General features: G+C 32.1%; 2 protein-coding genes across 2 annotated transcripts; one reads left to right on the forward strand and one right to left on the reverse strand.

Moving 5' to 3' along the window:
* Positions 1–1,433: 1,433 nt before the first annotated feature.
* LOC134716902 (MICOS complex subunit MIC60-like) lies at positions 1,434–13,112 on the reverse strand. The gene is made up of 12 exons (XM_063579918.1): positions 12,956–13,112; positions 11,100–11,209; positions 10,096–10,269; positions 9,356–9,440; positions 8,910–9,069; positions 7,904–8,053; positions 7,244–7,377; positions 6,084–6,181; positions 4,648–4,910; positions 3,512–3,735; positions 2,918–3,146; positions 1,434–2,440 (listed from the first exon to the last, which is right to left on the reverse strand). Exons 1-12 carry the CDS (start codon positions 12,992–12,994, stop codon positions 1,821–1,823), a joined length of 2,286 nt encoding a protein of 761 aa, XP_063435988.1. The 5' UTR covers positions 12,995–13,112; the 3' UTR covers positions 1,434–1,820.
* A 3,997-nt stretch (positions 13,113–17,109) lies between these two features.
* LOC134714299 (large ribosomal subunit protein bL35m-like) lies at positions 17,110–20,050 on the forward strand. The gene is made up of 3 exons (XM_063575536.1): positions 17,110–17,235; positions 17,962–18,100; positions 19,587–20,050. The coding sequence occupies exons 1-3, from the start codon at positions 17,208–17,210 to the stop codon at positions 19,981–19,983; spliced, it is 564 nt and encodes a 187-aa protein (XP_063431606.1). The 5' UTR covers positions 17,110–17,207; the 3' UTR covers positions 19,984–20,050.
* Positions 20,051–22,400: the final 2,350 nt, after the last annotated feature.

The raw sequence follows: 22,400 nt of genomic DNA on the forward strand, positions 1-22,400 counted from the left end.
ATTTAGTAGTGTCAGCCTTTTGATTATGACCCGTGTATGTAGCAAAATCCTAAATACACAGTTTGGTGGTGCGCCTGTGAAATGCGGAACGTACAAATAAGGTGATAGGTAACAGGTGAGTATACTATTGGTATCGGTATTGGATTCAACCCGGAACTTGTTAATTATTGGCAATATTAATTGTTTGGAAAACAAAAGGGTCTTGAGTGGTGTAATTTTTAATCTTCACCATTGTCCTATATTAGTTTTATATAAAGTTTAATTCTTTGATTTGTCGTTTTTACCCGATGACGTCAGACAAATTGGACCTCGTAATTTTAGTATTATAGATATTATATGGTCTGCAGCTATTTTCTGGGATATTTGCAGGATTGTAGGGGTTTTGTGTTATTACCAAATTTTTCATGTGATTTTACTTTAATACAACTGTCTAAAGACCATTTTGTTTTTCCTCTTATCAATATCCATTATTCAATTGTAAAATCAAGATTCCTTTGAATATATTATAACCAAACACCTTTTGTAACTACTGATGGAGTAAAGAACAGTGAAAACCCAGTTTAAAATATGTTTAATTGGACATACCCTCCAAAAAAATAATTGACTTGAAAATCCTGAATGAAGGAGTTACAATAACAAGATGTATGATGTACTGAGCCTACATTTTCCAAGCTCTTTTTGGAAAGATTAATTGACTGGAGCATCCTGACCACAAGCATATCTTGGTTAGACAATATGTAAAGATCTGTGTAGATACGATAAAACATGAAATTGCAGGACAGGATCAACATTTTCTATGCTCTTCAAAAAAAGTCAATTGTCTGGAGCATCTTGCCACAAGCACACAAGTATCTGATAATATTAAAAGTTTGTGTAGAAAAGCAATTCGCATGGCTCGGCATCTGGGACTTTCATTGCAGTCGAGACAAACACAACTCTAGAGAAATTATGAGTTAGAATACCATAACCATGATTACAGTAGAACTATATAGTGTCAAATATAACTATAAAAAGTCTGATACCCTTCAAATCCTCTAGAATGAAAAACTACAAAATGTTCAAAATCAGAAGCTAGTCTAAATTTATCAAACCAAATAACAGCTTTGTTAGTGTGTAGTAATTTGATCCAAGCATACTAGAGCTACATGCTTATTACTGAGAGCGAGCTTACATCAGTAAATTAACCACATTCATACGCCCTCAAAGCTAACTATGCAGTGTGGGCTTTGTTAATTGATGAAGGCTGTATGGTGACCTATAGCTGTTAATTTCTGTGTCATTTGGTCTCTTGTGGATGGTTGTCTCATTGGAAACCATACCACATCTTTTTTTTTTATAGAAACATAAATTACAGTATCACAAACTAAAACATTATGAAGATGACTCAACACTATTAACATAATTAACCTGGCAGGAATTCATAGAGACAACCAGAGATTTAAACTATTTTACTTTAAACTATTTTGTATTTAAAAGAAAACAAATTCAAGCCAATCAAAACAAATACCAAGAGCACAAAAGTGGACATACTGCATGAAATGATGAAGTGTACATTCTTTGAAGTGTGTACTGTCAGAGTGCTCAAGTTTTTTTTATATAAATTTCATAATTGAATGTGTTTATTTTATTTGGTTTTGCTACTACCAGATTTATCAGGGATTAAAATTAAACTTCTGAAAACAAGAAAGTTTGATACATTCAACAATTTTTTTCACAACCAAAAGAATTTAAAATTCTTTTAATATTTTTTTTTTAAAGTTTTCTTTCATAATTTCAAACATAATTTTAATTTATAAAATATTTAAATAATGTTACAATGTTTAAAATATTGTTCCCAAACCACTGGCTGATGCGAAGGCCATGAGTGCTTGTGTAGCTTGTCTAGTTTCTAAATGCAATTTTGATTCCTTGATCCATTCCTCGGCTACTCTCCTAGCTTCACCTTGTAGCTGATTCATATATCTAACAGCCATCTCAAGGTCATCTCGATCCATCCAATATTTTGCATTTGCTAAAATTTGGTATGTAGATAGTTTGTCTAGTTCAACTTCATCACTTGTTACTCTTGCATATACAGATTCAAAAATAAAGAAAGACTGAATGTAGGATAAGAAATATTTTCCGAGACCACCACCGGTCTCATCTATCATGGCAACTCTGCGACACACACGGTGGACTTTGTTAAATCTCTCAATCAAACTGTCATCAGTCCACACTCCTCTCTTGTATGATACCTCTGGGATACTTTTCACAATTGCTTTTACATAAGGATGATTTCCAGCTGCATCAGATACAGCTGCTATTTCATTGGCTAGTGGTTTAATCTTAAGTTCCCAAACGTCTATATCCTCTATCCCATGCATCAGAGCTTTATTTAGTGCTACACATGCCAACCAAAGCTGCTGGGCTTTTCTTGATACTCTCTCTGACTCAGCCCTTCCTGAAAAACAGTCACAAAAAACATTTATTTTAAAGTGTACATAAAGAATGTCACAAAAAAATGCAAGAATAATACTTTCAGCCAAAAACAATATGTATTGATAATTTATGGATATATTTAACCTTAATACAGACCATCACATAATTTTTATTCAAGTATTAAGTTTGCTATTTTGTACTGGTATTTTTTCAAACATCATCTAAGAATAATTTGATTGTTTTGATTAAAATGAGAAAATATTCACATGTTGGGAGTGAAAATTGTTATATAAATGAAGTAGGTGCACTTTCCATAAAATATGTTTCAGGACCTCCACAATCCTTTACAATGACCTCAGAATTAGTGATATATATTGGACAATGACCTCAGAATAAGTGATATATATTGGATCCATTAGTGAACAAGATTTGAACCACAAAATATTAAGAGCAAATTGTTTCTCCTATTACAACAAACTACAATGATCATAAAGATTACCTTCTACTGCACTCTCTATCCCCCTCAATCTAGCAATCCAGTTAGCTACTTCAGTATGGAAGCTCTGTCGCTCCTCAATCAGTTTGGTATTTAACTCTCTCTCAAAAACCTGCTCTAATTCCTTTTCTTGTATTTTAAGTACATCCTTCAAATGATCACTGTGTGCAGCTGCTTGTCTGGCTAAATGCTGACGTAATTCTTGTTCAAACACAACCCTTGAATCACTTTCCTGAAATCATTTACAAAGATATTTTTGATTTATTTGCACTACTCATTAGCCTTTTAATTTTATAACATATATTACTGAAAACCAAAAAAATAATATAATATAAAATTGATACTGTCCTTTAGAATATGTAAACATAGCAATAAGATACTTACTTTGGATTCCTTATTGATGGTAAAAATTAGACTATATATGGGTGCGCAATAATAAAAACTTAATAATTAATAATATCAGTAGTGATTTTCCTTCATAAAAGCTTTGCAATCTCATTTATAAAATGTAGCTTATCAAGGACTCACATTTATAAATGGACACATAAATGTCTATATTTACAGTATATATCATACTATTAAATTTGGAAAACTTACCCATTTTTCTTTCTGTATTAAAAATTCATTTTTAAGTCTCTGTTGTTCATTAGCCACCCTCTGGTCAGATAGTTGGTCATCCTCTTGTATTTGTTGCTCTAAAGCCTGCTGAATCCTTTGTTGCTCTAGAGCTATCTGTTCAGCCAGTTGTTTCTGGAGCTGTTCAATCCTTCTATGAGCATGAGCAATCAGAGAATTCAATTCTTCCTCTGTTAATTTTTTACCTATTAAAAACGTTTTAATTTATTTCAAAAATATAATTTAATAACTAACTCAGCATTATATTTTGTTATTTTTAAGTCTTTTTGTAGTTTGGGACGAATAAGAGTTTATAATTTAAAGACAATTATTACAAAAATTCCACAAAATTGTAGACAAATCTCAATGTGAATTGATCCTCTTAAAAGATTGATTCTTAGGGAAATTTAGAAAAAATAACCAGCTAAATGTAGGCCTTACATCCTTCCAAAAAAACAGTATTTACCTCTAGCTTGACCTATGTTAACCTAGTATTTACCTCTAGCTTGACCTAGTTTAACCTAGTATTTATCTCTAGCTTGACCTAAATATAGCATTCACCTCTCGCTTGACCTAGTTTAACTTAGTATTCACCTCTAGCTTGACCTAGTTTAACCTAGTATTTATCTCTAGCTTGACCTAGATATAGTATTCACCTCTCGCTTGACCTAGTTTAACTTAGTATTCACCTCTAGCTTGACCTAGTTTAACCTAGTATTTATCTCTAGCTTGACCTAGTTAAATCCAGTATTTACCTCTAGGTTGGCCTATTTTAACCTAATATTTACCTGTAGCTTAACCTAGTATAACCTAGTATTTAGCTCTAGCTTGTCCTAGTTTAACCTAGTATTTACCTCTAGCTTGACCTATTTAAATCTAGTATTAAACCTGTAGCTTAACCTAGTATAACCTAGTATTTAGCTCTAGCTTGTCCTAGTTTAACCTATTATTTACCTCTAGCGTGACCTAGTTTATCTTTGTATTCACGTCTACCTTGACCTAGTTTAACCTAGTATTTATTTCTAGCTTGACTTAGTTTAACCTTGTATTTACCTCTAGCTTGACCTAGTTAACCTTGTATTTACTTCTAGCTTGACCTAGTTTAACCTTGTATTTACCTCTAGCTTGACCTAGTTTCACCTCTGGCATGATACTTTCTAACTCCTTCTGGAACTGTTTCTTTCCTTGTTCTACAAGGTCCTTATATTTTAACATCATTTTAGACTGTGATTCCACCTTCTTCACCTGTGTGTCCTGCTTGTTTAAATCACTGTTTAATTTGTTGAAAGTTTCTTGTGCTGAGATCAGAATTTTATTCTTTTTGGTCATTGCTTGTGATTTTCCTTCAGTAATGGCATTCTTTAATTTTTGTAATTGTTCTCTGTAAAAGATTAATAAATGTTGAATTTGGTAAAGTCACATACGAATGAAACCTTATAAGGCCAGGATTTTTTAATTTGTTGGTTTACGGATCCGCCGACCCGATTTTGCCGATTCCTAGAATAAAAATAAAATTGACTTTTCATGCTTTTTTATTCCCGCCGACCCAAACAAATAGTCATTATCCCTGAAAAATAATTAAATTCTTCTTTTTTTATGAAATGAAATGCATGAATCTCTAACAAAATTGATAACACTCTCTGTTGTGAAAAAATAAAACAAATAATTTTGCGGAACAAAATCTGTGTTGAAAACCCATTACACAATAAGTTTGTTTCCCTTATTTGTCATCACTCTGTAAGATGCATAATCTCATAGAAATAGACTTGTCCAAATGTGGACAGGTGGAAAGCACCTTGCATGGAAGTAAAAGTTCTGAATATCAACAAGTCATTTAGAATTTTCTTGTTTCATGGATAACAACAACAAAAATATCATTCATTTGGATTAAAAACGGGAATGCATGACACTAGATTAACCCAATACTCTTGTTTTTTCTGTGGTCTATTACGTTTTTGACACTTGTGTTGAAACTTATTTTCGTACAACGTTTTTTACATTTTTTTCTTTATCAGTTCTCGTTTTTGAAGATCATTACTCACCAAGTTTTCTGGAATTGAATAAGAGCTATGACAATTTGTTTTTCTTGTTTGTGAAAAGACGATTTAATTTCGTCTTTGTCTGTGAACACCCCCCTTTTTTTTACGGCAAATCATTAGACAATGTCATGCGATATTTATGACAGCTGAGCAAGAATATTTCATCGAACTAAAATTTGAAATGATGACAAAATAGCATAAAAAACATTTTGTTAGAAAGGTGAAATGTATATTTATTTTGCATTTTTTTTTCTGTCTTGAAAGATATTTTTTTTTCTTTTTTTTCCCGACTGACCGACCTGACTTTTTCATGGGGAAAAGCCGTAAACCAACAAATTAAAAAAAACGTGGCCTTATGAAAGAAAAGATACAGTTTTAAATTTTAAAAAGTCAAATTTATAAGTTGGCTTTTTTCTTGGGTAAAATATGCACATCTAGAAAACATTTTAGTTTGACAGTTTTTATAAATCTGTCATTTGTTTGTTTTCATTTTGAAGTGATACAGAGGATAATACCTGGCTTGAGTAACCAGTCTGTCAGAAGAAGTAACAGCATCAAGTCTGGCTCCATAGGCTGAGGATACCTCCTGCCACTGACTATCTTTATTCAGAATCTGTAATATAGGACATAGATGTAGACAAATAACTTTCAGGAGAAAAATGTTCTCCACTAATTTCACTGTAGATGGGAGCTTTAATTATGAAAAAAATCAAACAATTATTCATCAAGACTTGTTAAAAATTTATGAATGAGGTGAATAAGAGGTCCTGGAGTTATCATTGGGGAAACTCCTTTTTCTGCACCCTCAAAAAAATTTCTGTAAAAGCAGAAATTTTGGTGGAGGATTAATTTCATTTATTTCATAGAAAGAATATATATCCACGGAATTAAAACCCCCACGAAAATTCAACTTTCATATCATATCACTTCAAATTAATGGAAACCACAAAATCAAATCCCCATGAAATCTTATATAGAGAGAGACAAAACCATCAAATTTTAACCCCACAAAAATTAATATTCTGCAGGAATTATGACCTATATGTCGACCTTTAAACTTTGTTACAATAGATATAATATCCTGTGCAGACTGTGATCTACATGACCTATGAATTACACCAGAAAGATTATGTCCTCAGAGCATTTGAGATGTCCTGAACAAAAATCTGCAAAATATTTAATGAAAAGTGATTTAAGGATGTCTGCTTGTCATGTTTTGGAATTTTTGTCAGATTTTCGGAATCCTCTGGTTTTATCCATTTGAATGCCTTAAAAAAATTTGCCCATGAACCCCAATTTTTCTTTTTATAAATCCTTTACATGTATAATTATAAGCCATTTGTATTAGTCTTATAAAATCTTATTTATTTTTTCATAGTATTTGAGGACTTTGACTGGTCAATGATAAAGTTATGAAAAGTCTAGAGAAAACATTTTCCCGCTAAAATTCCAATGGCTAACATGGCTAATATCTTGAAAACGACCACATTGACCCCTATAGTTTTTTTTGCTTTTTTGAAACCTCAATTAAGCCCCTATCAATATATACTAGTTTCATGAAAAGTTATTTATTTTGAAACTGAGCAGCGAACATCCTTAAGATTAAAATGCAATATAAAGTAAGATAAAAAAATGTTGACCAGTATGTGTGGACCTGGCAATGAGTCATACAAACCTCAGATGCGTCGTCCATTGCCTTCTTCAGAGCATCAATATGTTGTTTAGTGGTTGAGATAACTTCAGTTTGTTTTTCTAAAGCCTGTTTTATGGTCTTGTTACACATTTCTGTCATATTAGAGTAATACAAACCTCAGATACATCGTCCATAGCTTTCTTCAGAGCCTCTATATGTTGTTTAGTGGTGGAGATAACTTCAGTTTGTTTTTCTAAAGCCTGTTTTATGGTCTTGTTACACATTTCTGTCATATTAGAGTAATACAAACCTCAGATGCGTCGTCCATTGCCTTCTTCAGAGCCTCTATATGTTGTTTAGTGGTGGAGATAACTTCTGTTTGTTTTTCTAAAGCCTGTTTTATAGTCTTGTTACACATTTCTGTCATATTAGAGTAATACAAACCTCAGATGCATCGTCCATAGCTTTCTTCAGAGCCTCTATATGTTGTTTAGTGGTGGAGATAACTTCAGTTTGTTTTTCTAAAGCCTGTTTTATGGTCTTGTTACACATTTCTGTCATATTAGAGTAATACAAACCTCAGATGCGTCGTCCATTGCCTTCTTCAGAGCCTCTATATGTTGTTTAGTGGTGGAGATAACTTCTGTTTGTTTTTCTAAAGCCTGTTTTATAGTCTTGTTACACATTTCTGTCATATTAGAGTAATACAAACCTCAGATGCATCGTCCATAGCTTTCTTCAGAGCCTCTATATGTTGTTTAGTGGTGGAGATAACTTCTGTTTGTTTTTCTAAAGCCTGTTTTATGGTCTTGTTACACATTTCTGTCATATTCTCTATGTAAACTTCTAAAGCTGTAAAGACAAAATTAATTCATTAAAGAAACAGTCTTAAGGGGGAAAAGGTTTAGTGCAGTGAATCCACATCGTGGCACTAAGCTACACTATGTAGTTGAACTTGCAAGCAAAAAAACACTAGGTACCATATGGAGGTGTTTGGGGAGCTCAAAAAGGGTCTCCTGGCCGTCATAGCATATGTGTTAATAAGAATGTTATAATATGCAAAATCATATATGCAGTCACAAAATGCTATTTGAATAGATAGTCCTTTTTGTTGAAGGCCATACCGTGACCTATAGTTATTAATGTCTGTGTCATTTTGGTCTTTTGTGGATAGTTGTCTCATTGGCAATCATACCACATTTTCTTTTTTATACTTTGTTTAGAATCTTTCCTGATTTTGATAAATTAGCAGCTTGTACTTCTCAAGGAGTTCAATTGAAGTAAGATTTGTGGTATAACTTTTTCAAAATTTTCTGTACTTATAAGAACTTAGAATTGTCATACTGCACCATACTGTTTTATTGTATTTTGAAAAAAACATTGGCACTGATGAAGGTTTTTTATGTCAAATATTTGTAACATCAGTTTAATGAGAATTTCTTCACCATAACCTTTTTTGTGAACAAATCAATTGTTTTTCATAACTTTTAACCTATTCTTTCAATGCAAGAAACTTTTGATGACTAAATTTTAACCAGTGAGAGGACTTGATTACCACAGATACCATCTTTTCCCTGAGTCCCATCTATCTGCACCAATCATTCACATAACCTTAAGTACCTGTACATCTTCATGCAAACTAAAATAACTGACCTCAGTGAGTCTTTAAAACTTTCATTTTACAGTTTAGTTAATGTCTTTTTCTTACCTGCATTTTCAGCAGCTTCTTCTGCTTCCTTCTGTTTCAGCTTTCTTTGTGCTTCCTCTTTCTTTCTCTCTTTTTCTGACTTTACTGGAGCAGCAACAGGAGTGGGAGCTGCAGGGGGTGGGGCAGTCATGGGTGGAGCTGGCATAGGTGGAATATCAGACTGAAAAGAAATGTAACACGTTAGTATAAATATGATTATGAAGTGAAATATGGAATTAAAAGTTAATTCTAAATGACAATATTCAAAAGTATATCAGACACATGAGCTTTGTTATGACAGACAAAAGTCAAGTTTAATGTTAAATATACAACACAACACAGTTACAATAAATGGCAGACAAGAACTCCAAAATCAACTTAACCTTTGATACATAAAACTAAATTACTTTCATGCCATATATATATGGAATTCATGAAGCTAAATATCGTTCTATTACCCTACATACCTGTGGAACTTTACGTCTCATTTTACTCTCTTCTTCAGGTTTAGGAGAAATATTTGGAATAAGGGGACCTGATCTATCTGTGCTTCTGGAAAAGAAATCAGTTTGTGTATGTTTTCTCTATTGTGTTAATAAATCAAAATTTAAATATGTAGTTGTTGATATAGATCAACTTTTATGGTACATTAAATATTGATCATTTTAGTAATTTCAAATTCATTTACGATTACTTTCCTAGTAAATTACACAATTTATTTTTACTACAGCTATAACTTACATTACTAAAATTCTGTTTGTATTTACTTAATATTATTTTATGCCTATCCTCTGGTAGTGTTGTTCAAATGTGTAAAGTTTCATCAAAATCAGTCTAGCCATTTTAAAAGGAGGAGTTGTGCTCACAAGTTATTAACACATTGATATACTGCCCTATTGAAATACATTTACATATATATAGTTGCAAATCTCTTGCAGGAAAAAAATATATCAAGGGAAGTAACTCTATCTCTCCTTAAATTGTAAACAGACCATGACATGCATGAGATGGAAATATTGTGTGTACACAGTTGGAAATGTGTGCATCAGCCGAAGTAAATAAATTTAAAGACAACTAGGAAGAAACCGACATTATGTCTGTGGTTTATCATGCATATTGGTATAAACATAATCTACAGAAATATTTGTGCTAGTATCTAACAATTATTTTCTTATATATGATTTACATATATCTACTTTTGTCTTACTTAATAGTTTCTGAAGTTGGTATTAACTGAAACAGAGCATCAAAAGCATCTTTACTGTATGGTACATTGTCTTCTATCTGTTTCCTGAAGTTAGAATCATACCAGGCATACCCTACTACTCCACCAGCTGCCAAGGTGGTCAAACCAAGAAACTTGAAGAAACCTCCACCTTGTCTGGAAAACAATTACATGTATTGTACATTTGTATTTACATGAGAACATTGTGAAAGTACCATTACTCAACTACTTGCAAAGTGTGTTTAAATGATCTCAACTGTTCTGATCAATCCATCAAGTTCCCTTATCCTATTTGCTTTAAAATGTAGCCAGCTTTCAGCACTATTTTAATTGTAGTGTATTTTGTTAAAAGGTTTACAATGCATATATCAAATGAATCAAATTTGTATCTTTTTCATATATCTATCATGTCAATATACTGTATAAAGTTCTGAAATTATTGTGTACAACAGCATTTATGATTGTGATTTTTTAAAAGTTGACAAACATGACAGAAATGTGATATTGATTATTCTGAATTCAGGAAAATCTGCATAAAGATTAAATGATTAAAATATATAAGAATGTAAGTTCTTATTATTGTGATACTCACCCAGTCGATTTGTTCGCATTAATAAAAACCTCGCAATAATTTCTGAATTGACAGCATATACATGATATACTAGAATACATGTATATAGCTTTTAATTTTCCAATAACTTATTTTTCCTTATTTTTTATGTCTGATTTGTATATATACATGATAAAAATGCAAGTTGCACTTGGTTGAGTAAACATCATATACATGTGTAGTTTAAAAGGTATCTACATATGTCTAGTGTCTAGAAGAAACCATTTTTTTTTTATAAGAAATGAATTTTAACAACAAAATTGCAATAAGTATCCATGTGGACAGCATCATATACAGTAGTTCAGGAATTCCTTATTAAAGCTATTATAGATGGGTTTGTTTTAAAGGTTTTATCCTGCTAGTAGATAAACATTACTTTGGTGGTGGTGGTGGCGGTGGTTGTTGTTGGTTAGCTTCAAATGGTGTTGATAGGGGAGGTTGTGGAACCACTGGTGGCTTTGTACTTGTAGATCTTCTTCCATGGATCTAAAACAAAAACATAAACATGATAAATCAATGATAAATCTTTTTCATATTTCCCAAAACTTATCCAGGTTCAAATGTTTCAAGCATACTTCATGACATTTATTTACTATTTATTTTACCATTTGTTTGGGATATTTCTGAAAATATTTAGCACCAATAGGCACAGAACAGGTGAGACTTTGTATCTTTGAAAAAATGCCTATAAAACACTTAATGAACATGATGAAGACATGGAAGACTTTATTGTCAAAATTGGGTCTCAAAGTTCCCCTGAAAATTCTCTCTCAAAGTGTAGACCATTGTAGACAGAGAAAATGGCTTCAGCATAAATGTAGTCCCAGATTACTCTGACGTCCAAGTTCCAACAGCTGTTTTGTCAGACAGGCTGGGTTGTGGGACATCAGAACTTGTCCCATATCAAAAAGTGGATATTTTCCCTTCCAAAAATAGATCAGCTGCCTTGTTGTTTCTAGAGCTGACTAACAGCCTTGGATCTACATGTATATCTGGCATCAATTTGTTCATTTTTCATATTTCTCTTCTTTATGCAAGTTTCACCTTCCTGCCACCCTTTATTTTTTCATATTTGGACAGTTTTCACAGTAACCCATTGATTCCAGCATTTAAATTTTCATTTTGATATGGGACAAGCTCTGACATCCAAAATCCAGTTATGGCATCCTTTCAAGACATCATAGTTATTTAACTAGAGTGGTGCAAGTTGATGAACATGAGTGGGGAGATATATTACATGTATTAGGAAGTTAGAGCTAGCTGATCATGGATAATTTGGCAGATAGGGCAAGTTGTGATGTATTGTAAAAATTCTAATGACAATGAATGAGGATATAAATCTTATTTCCAAATTATATATACTCCCTAACCAATACACATTTATATCACTATTTGTCGGCCATTATTGCATATCACACAGGTTTCCATAAAATTTTGACGTCATAAAACAAAATATCTGACGCCACAACGGAAAAGTGATTGTTGTATGGGTCAAAAGTTCAAGCAGCTGGGTCAGCTGGGATTAGCAATAAGGTGTATGACCATGGAGGTACTTGTAACAGGTTGGGATCAAATTTAAACCCTCTATATGGTATATAAATTTATAGAGGGGTATTTTTGTTAAGACTGGATTTAAAGCATAATAGATCATAATAGGACAGATTGTCACTCAAACACCATATCTAGAGGGTTTCTTCCCAATCTATTGTAATAAAACAAATGAACACATGAGAGGGGGAAGGAGGGGTCCTGATACCGAAATCCCGGGCCCTGAAATTCGAAAAAAGAATATCCAGATTCCGAAAGAGTCAATCCTGAAATCCAGAGCTTAAACGACTGATCCAAAATTCCAGATAAAGGTCCTATCCCCCTCGCACATGGAATAAAATAATAAAAAACACTGAGATTTTTTTACAGTGACAGTGTTTGCGTATGTTCATTCATTCATTCATTATTCAAATAGTCCATAGCACAGGAGGACCCATTAAACTGAGGAACAGTTACCTGTTACCTTTTCTGTATATTTCACCTTTACCAGATGAACCACTTAAGTTGGAAAATCTTCTTGAAGTGTAGAACTGCGGTCCAGTAGTGTCAGTACGTACTCGGTACTAACTGTAGACTTTTTAATGACAGATTAGCATGACATGTTGTATAGAACTGATTTTTATCAATTGAAAAGGGAACACTCAATAAAGGAAGACAATTTGCATCAGCTGTTAACCTACTAACCTTGATTTTTGGGGGCACTCTGGATGTTGTCCTCCACATTGCTGATCAGTAGGACACCGGCTCTTCAAATTGACTTCCGGTAACCTTCACGACTTCTGTACTCAGCAGCTAAATGATTTAGTGAGATTGTGCAGAATCTGAAATGTGACAGATCCAACTTAACTTTAAGAAGAAATTTTACTTGTAAAGCACCATAATGTACAGTTTCATATTTCATAATTTAATGTTGCACAGAATATAAATATCTAGGTATACTATTCAAGCCATCAGGAATTTTCACTAATGCTGTAAATCTTCTCTATAAAAAGCTTCTAAGGCATTGTTTTGTATTAAAAAAAAATTCTACTCAGATAAGATGGATGTTTTTTTCCCATATGAAACTTTTTCATTCTTGTGTTAGCCCAATATTACTGTATTGCAGTGAAATATGGTCGCTAAATAATGTGAAGAACACCAAAAACTCTTTAATCTCAATACTTATCTATGGAATTATTAAAACTTCAGATCAAATTTGCGAAAGGTCTTCTAAGTGTTAATTCAAAGGCAGTAAATACAGCTGTATCCTATTGGTATACAGGCCTTTAAGCCTTCTGTAGGATTTTTGTAACATATTTTAAAGTCAAATGGAAATGAGTCTTTATTACATAATGTTTACAAAGTTAACAAGCAGTTAAATGATGGATTTGATTTAAAAATTAAAAGGCTACTATCAAAATTGAATTTCACTCATGTTCGAGAAAATCAATGTACCTTTTCTAAAAAAAAAAAGCCGTCGTAAAGAAGCTCAATGAAAATTACATTATATTTCGGGGTAAAATGTCTCTATAATGACGATAATTCAATAAATGTAAACAAACTAAGAACATACAGAAAATTTAAACTAAAGTATGAACTAGAAAAGAACCTTTTATTGAATTTAGATAAAAATGTTACAAAAAATATGCTAAAATAAGAATAAGTAATCGTATGCCTGCGGTTGAACGCGGTAGATACAACAAACAGCTTTAAAAAAATGGAATATGTCCTTTATGCCATAAAGAGGTGGAAGATGAATTCCATTGCATCATAACATGTTCAGAAATTAAATAAAACTAGATCAAAATGTTTAATGAAATGTCTAGTATTGTCCCCAATTATAATTCAATGAGTGAAGAAAATAAATTTGATTTTATATTTTTCTACAAAGAATGTGATATTTTACTCATCATCGTTAACTATATAAGTGTAATGTATAACGATCGAGAGAGAAACAATTATAATGTCAATATATGAACTGTGTAATTGATGGCTCACCTTACATATATATAGAGAATAATACATGGCAAAATCCGTATCATATGTCGTATCATCCCGAGACATCAATATCAGCCCGAGGGCCTTTAGGCCCGAGGGATGATATTGGTCGAGGGTGATACGGCATGTGATACGGATTTTGCCATGTATTATACGCTTTATCATATATTTCAACAGAAGAGTAATATATTATATGAACTGTTTTCTGATCCATAGCAATGGGATACCTTCAGTTCTGCTTTTGTCTTGTTTCAAAGCTTTACAATTACTGCTCAATTATTTATATGTTGCACCTGGGTTACCTTACAATCTGTTGTTTTGAAAATATTTGGTTTATTATTGTTTTTATTTGAGTGTTTTGTATTTTTTATAGTTGCATTTAGTGTGCCAAAAAATATGTTGTAAATACTTGATGTTCGTGACGTCACATACAATATGAAAACTTGTCGTTAACTTACATGGCAAACAATGACGTCATTCAAAAAATTGACCTATTTTAAAAAAAAAATTCTTAAGCAAAAAAAACAAAAAAACTGACTAAATAAAAAGAAAAAAAAAAAAAAAAAAAAAAAGGTATGCGATACGGGTTTGGCCATGCGATACGGGGTATGCGATACGGGTTTAGCCATGCGATACGGGGTATGCGATACAGGGTAGGTGATACAGACTGGAAAAACAACCTTTATTAGATATACAAAATAGCTGTATTTTGTACTAAATATATGATAAAATGTTATATATAAGCATAATATTTGAATTGATGATTTTAAAGAGGAGGCATGCTGTCAAAAATAGTTTTATAATCTTTATTATTAATCTCTATATGTTTTTCAATGCTACAACATATAAAACATATTTGTAGTGTTTAGTGTCTATCGCTTTGTCTGTCTGTCTGCAACATTCTTATTGTCTAGATTTTAGACTAATACAATTCTTATTCTTATTCTATTTGATACAGGAATCAACAAATGAAAACAAGTTTACAAACAATTAAAGCTTAAAAGGGGGCGCACGGGTATAATTTTTTTTTTTATATCAAATTAAAATTTTCTTTAAATACACTTTATCCTATACTTTATAGAAAAATAAAATAAAACAAGAATGTGTCCGTAGTACACGGATGCCCCACTCGCATTATCTTTTTTCATGTTCAGTGAACCGTGAAATTGATATCAAAACTTTAATTTGGCATTAGACTAAGAAATATCATATCATAGATAACATGTGTACTAAGTTTCAAGTTGATTGAACTTCAACTTCATCAAAAACTACCTTGACCAAAAACTTTATCCCAAACTTCGCACTATCATTTTCTAAATTCAGTGGACCACGAAATTGGGGTCAAAACTATAATTTGGCACTAAAATTTGAAAGATCATATCATGGGTGACATGTGTACTAAGTTTCAAGTTGATTGGACTTCAACTTCATCAAAAACTGCCTAGACCAAAAACTTTAACCTGAAGCGGGACAGGCGGACGAACGGACGGACGCATAGGCCAGACTATGAAAAATACCCCTCTATTATCGTAGTAGGGGTATAAATATGGGGTCACCAGTCATTTCAGCTCTGCATTCAAAAGAAGCATGTATTTTTGTTAAGGTACTTTTTTCTGTTAAACTAAAAGGTGAAAAGAATGTAATATCGAAATAAAAAATAACTTAATTACAGAAATAGCTCAAATCTTACAAAAGTTTGATTTAAGAACAGTTCATTTGAAAAAAAATAATAAAAGACGTAGGTCACCGATGAGTGGAATGAGTTATTTCAATTTTAATGTAAAAAAAATGGCATTTTTTCAGCAAAGTGAGATAATTTGGAGGTTTTCAATGATGTAAACATTTTAAAAATCATCTGGGGGCAAAACGAATAGATTTGTCCGGTTGATAATGTCCCATATCATAAAGTAACAACTAATAGTGTAATAGATAAAATTTGTAATGAAAAAAAAAAGTATTTCAATTTTTGCTGATTTTTTTGTATCCTTGAGCGTCCTTAAATGTCTTACGCCATTTTGGATTGTAAAAAACATGGAATCTTAGCTCCAGATTTTCAATCAAGTTAACCAAATTGGATGCAGGAATGCAGGTTACTATTGTGAATTTGCATTTAAAAGAACACATTTATAAGATTTTAACTTATAAATATTGATATTTTTTATATTAAAGGGTAGATTATTATTTTTTGCTTAATTTTTAATGTTTTAATTGGAATTTTAAGGAGAGGTAACTCTGAAATAGTGCATTTTTGAAGGAACCTACATGGAATTTTGCTATTCTGTGTTATAGACTGAAAAAGTGCATTTTTGAAGGAATCTACATGGAATTCTGCTATTCTGTATTATATGCGAGAGAAAAAAAAACGCACGGTAACCCTACCTTTTCTTTTGATATTCTCAAAGCATTTTTATTGATATGCTAAAAGTACCAGTCTTGTATTACAACTCCAGTTTCCGGTGCATTTCAAAACATGCAGGGAAACAAAATAGTGCATTTTTTTCTGATTTTTTTTTCTGGACTCAATATTTTATGTTTATGGATATGGTGAATTGAAACATATATAATATAGATTTGAAGAAAAAAAATCTTGCATCTTTTTGGGAATATCATGTGTACTGGCAGTGGTGCGGCCTAGTGATAGCAGCAAACAGAAAGCAGAGTAAAATGAAATGTTTCGACTTCAGGGTAACGTAACTTTTCATTCTTCGAGGAATGACCCACTTTTTTCCCGATGAAATAAAAATTTCACATCAGTACATAAATGATATGAACATGAATTTTTATTCTATGTAGTATTTTTATTTTTATTTTCAAAGATTAGCTGTTTTGCATGGAATTAATCCGTTGTGGTGTGTTGTGAAAAAAACATGAATAAGGTAACCGTTACATTTTTCATGATTCCAGCTATGAACTACTGGAGGTGACCTAATCTCTGAAGTGTATTGGACCAACTTCAGAAATGGCTGCGCCCATGAAAAAATTCACAGGTAACAGATATCGAAAATGCATCAAATTATATACATAATTTTGTAAAACCTATGAAATTTCCATAACCCGAATGTACCATATTTATCCCGAGCAACATTAATTAGGAGTACAGACAATTTGATGCATGTAGGAACACTTTAAGGCATGACAGGATCTAGATAGATCTAGATGGGCTTTGCTCATTGTTGAAGGTCGTATAGTGACCTATTGTTGTTAATTTCTGTGTCATTTTGGTCTCCTGTGGACAGTTGTCTCATTGGCATTTGGCAATCATACCACATCTTCTTTTTTATAAACACACAAGTTTCATATGATAAGGTCCACTCAGTTACACAGTTTTTTGGCAGATCATCTTTTGTAAATTTTTGAAATCAATACTACTTACAACAAGTTTTATTTACATGTATGAGGGGAGCTTCTCAAACTTCTTTCCCAACTTATTTTATTTTTTTCACCTTCTGCAGAAATGAAAAAAAAATGAACAGCAAATTCTAGAAAAGTTTTGATATTCTAAAACTTAAAATGCATTTATGTTTTATTAATCTAGGTCCAGCCATGTTCTAAAACTTTTCCAAATGCACAGGTTTGTCTGTCATGTCTGTACTCAGACTGAAATTTGTAGTGAAAATACAGCCATGTGTGTAAAAACGTTATGATGAACCTCAATATACAATTTATCTTTCTTTCATTGATTTGTAATAATGTTTTTTTTTAATTTATTTCAGGATTACTACCTCCCCTGTGCAAAGCATTTTCAGCATGTTGTCGTGTGAAGCCAGTATTAACCATTTCAAATAGATTGTTTAAACCACTACAGTCTGCTGGTAACTACAGTATTCTTCCCCATGGATCATTTCCCATAAGGTGATGTACATGTATATTGAAATAAAGTCAAACGCAAGATATGCCAACAATTGAAAAATAAAATGATTTGAAAGTCGGAGATGATTTTAATGTAACAAATATCTGAATATATAGTATGGTCATTAATATGCTTCAGCTGGCCTCTAAACAATCATATATCCTAGTTCATGCTTCAGCTGGCCTCTAAACAATCATATATATCCTAGTTCATGCTTCAGCTGGCCTCTAAACAATCATATATCCTAGTTCATACTTCAGCTGGCCTCTAAACAATCATATATCCTATTTCATACTTCAACTGGCCTCTAAACAATCATATATCCATACTTCAGCTGGCCTCTAAACAATCATACATCCTAGTTTATGCTTCAGCTGGCCTCTAAACATTCTTATCGGACCACAGATGAATTATCACGTTGTGATTGGTTAAACGCCGTCACGTGGTGACCCCCTATGAGACCGTATGGGGTTAGTAAGTTTCATATGGGGTTCGTGATGCGTTAATGATGACGTCATCTATTAATGTTGTTGTGTTTCATTGTTTATTTTTCAACAAAACGCCGCAGAAAAAGTCCAGCGTCTGATAAATTCTTTATATGGTTAACTACTGACCCCCTACGGATCCATAGAGGGTGAATAAAATTCATAGGGGAATCGGCCTCTGGTCTCACCCCCTATGGATTTTACTAACCCTCTATGGATCCGTACGGGGTCAGTAGCGAACCATATAACTTATAATCCTAGTTCAGGTTCAGGGAAATGAAGACCACTAAACATAGAAATAGATGAACAAATGAATGCTAGTTAGGAATGAAGCGATCCACTAGGTGATTCTAAGATCATGAAGATGGGTTATCTTTTCCTCCACATAAAAATGGAATAATGTAAAACAAAAGGATACCATTAAGTGCTGATGTGGGACCATTTGCATGTTTACAGCATGTTCACAGAATAAAAATATGAACATTATGAAGAGGTATGATTGTCATTAAGACAACTTTCAACCAAAGACCAAATGACATACAAGTTTGTTACTATAAGTCTTTGTTCAACCTTCAACATTGAACAATACCCATACCATATAGCAAGCTGTAAAAGACTTGAACATGACATTGCTCAATCCTTACACATGGCATGCCATTCACTGGTGGATCTTTAAGAAAATTTGTACTCACTGTTATTTATATTTTCAAAATACTAAATTTGTGTTGGTCCTAACAAAATTTCAGTGGTTAAATCCTTCAGACTTTACGAGACCTCTGTCATGATGCATTTTAAAATATAGAACTAAAAGAATTACATTATTTGATAACTTTAACTGATTAATGTTCCTGTCAAAATCAATTTATAAATATGTTCAAAGTAATGGTAAAACTTATAATCCAAAACATTTGTCTCAAATATATATAATACACATGTAACAGAAGTGTTGAATTATTGATTTTCAAAACAAATTTTAAGATATACATTGATTTATTTGATATAGGAAAAGCATTTTACAGAATTCTACACCACTTGTTCAAACTTCTGTGAGAACCAGAATGGATTGGGCAGAACCTACAATAGTTTGTGATAAAAAAGAGGGTAAACCTCAATCAAACAAAAATGTTCTCAAAAGATTTAAAAGACTAAATTGTGGATTATGGATCCGAACCAGGGCAGGAAGAAGTAAAAAACTGTGGAGAATGGGTCAGCAAAAAAAGTGGCGACACCGACTTCATGTTGTTTGTAATGCTTCACAGTCTACACTTCTCGACAAAATGGTCACAAAATATTGGAAGAAGAAAACCTACTTTGTTGATGATCCTTATGAACCTTATCAAAAAAGAACAAAAATGGAAAAGTTTGGTTTGGACATACAAAAACCAAAATTTGTTCCTTGAATATATGTTAGATTATATAAAATTGAATTATTGATATGTTTGAATTAAATATGTTTGTTGCATTTGATTATAGTTCTTTATCTTGTCAACAATACTTATTGTGAAGCAAAGTAAGTGTTTCTTTTCTGGCATGGACCATATTGACAAAGGTGCTTTCTCTGTTATCTTTTTATGTTTAATTATCTATTCGGATATCACCTGTGTATGCTGCTTTCACTTTGTAAACCCCAAGAAATGAAATTCTAAATATAGATATATTTAGTGATTTATAGCAGATGCACATAATTATGGCAGGTAGTTTACCCCTTATAAATGTACAGGTACTGGTATTGTAAATGATGTACAAACATTGTCAATGTGTTAAAATTAGAATTGAAAAAAACCTACAGAACCGTTATCTTTATTCTAATGCAAAACAAAATACAGTAGAGCTTGAAAAGATTATAAAATGAAAATAAAATAGTAGATTTAATCTAAATTTCATGATCTTGATGCATTTATTGCGAACCCTATCATAGTTTTCCATAGATTCACCTGCAAGTTACCTGTCCATTTAAACTTTTGTAAGTTCTATTGTCCCATTGAACAAATACAACAGACCTTTATTTAGACATTATCATTTCAAGTTTTTATTTGTGAACAGAAAAAAAAGAGCAAATTTTAATAGGTAAAATATTAAAATTTGATCAGAAATCAACTTTTAGTTTTTAATCAAACAAATTGAAAATGGTTATTGATTGAATAAATACAACATCACATGCAGTTTTATAATTACTTATTTGTACATGTATTTCCATCATTGACAGTTCAATTTTTTGTTCAGGTAAATTAATCAATGAGTGATAGATTTCTCTTGCAAGAAATTTAAAGGTCCCAGTGAATAAACTAAACAGAGAACATTACCTGTTGTATTTGTTAGATGGGACAATAGAACTGCCAAAAGTTTAAATGGACAGGTAACTTGCAGGTGAATCTGTGGAAAACTTTGATAGGGTTCGCTATAAATCATGTCAAAATGGGGTAAACTATTTGTATAAAGCTTTATATTTTAGAAGGAAGAAGACCTTATTGCTTCGTACCTTGTATGCAGATACCTTTATGTTATAAAGTTTCTGTCTATCATATGTCCATTATACTTGACCTTATTTTCATGGTTCAAGGTTATAAAATTATAGTTTTCTTGTAATGTGAATTTCTCACATGTTATAAGTACTATACTAGGATAACTATATTTGGTATATGGGTTCCTTGTATTGTGAATTTCTCACTTGTTATTAGTACTATACTGGGATAACTATATTTGGTATATGGGTTCCTTGTAATGTGAATTTCTCACTTGTTATTAGTACTATACTGGGATAACTATATTTGGTATATGGGTTCCTTGTAATGTGAATTTCTCACATGTTATTAGTACTATACTAGGATAACTATATTTGGTATATGGGTTCTTTGTAATGTGAATTTCTCACTTGTTATTAGTACTATACTGAGATAACTATATTTGGTATATGGGTTCCTTGTAATGTGAATTTCTCACTTGTTATTAGTACTATACTGGGATAACTATATTTGGTATATGGGTTCCTTGTATTGTGAATTTCTCACTTGTTATTAGTACTATACTGGGATAACTATATTTGGTATTATGGGTTCCTTGCAACATCTACATGTCTGTCTACTATACTGGGATAACTATATTTGGTATACTGGTTCCTTGTATTGTGAATTTCTCACTTGTTATCAGTACTATACTGGGATAACTATATTTGGTATATGGGTTCCTTGTAATGTGAATTTCTCACTTGTTATTAGTACTATACTGGGATAACTATATTTGGTATTATGGGTTCCTTGCAACATCTACATGTCTGTCTACTATACTGGGATAACTATATTTGGTATATGGGTTCCTTGTATTGTGAATTTCTCACTTGTTATAAATACTATTCTGGGATAACTATATTTGGTATATGGGTTCCTTGTATTGTGAATTTCTCACTTGTTATTAGTACTATACTGGGATAACTATATTTGGTATATGGGTTCTTTGTAATGTGAATTTCTCACTTGTTATAAGTACTATACTAGGATAACTATATTTGGTATATGGGTTCCGTGTAATGTGAATTTCTCACTTGTTATTAGTACTATACTGGGATAACTATATTTGGTATATGGGTTCCTTGTAATGTGAATTTCTCACTTGTTATTAGTACTATACTGGGATAACTATATTTGGTATATGGGTTCCTTGTAATGTGAATTTCTCACTTGTAATTAGTACTATACTGGGATAACTATATTTGGTATATGGGTTCCTTGTAATGTGAATTTCTCACTTGTTATTAGTACTATACTGGGATAACTATATTTGGTATATGGGTTCCTTGTATTGTGAATTTCTCACTTGTTAT

Source organism: Mytilus trossulus, chromosome 4, assembly GCF_036588685.1.
Source record: "Mytilus trossulus isolate FHL-02 chromosome 4, PNRI_Mtr1.1.1.hap1, whole genome shotgun sequence".
NCBI lineage: Eukaryota > Metazoa > Mollusca > Bivalvia > Mytilida > Mytilidae > Mytilus > Mytilus trossulus.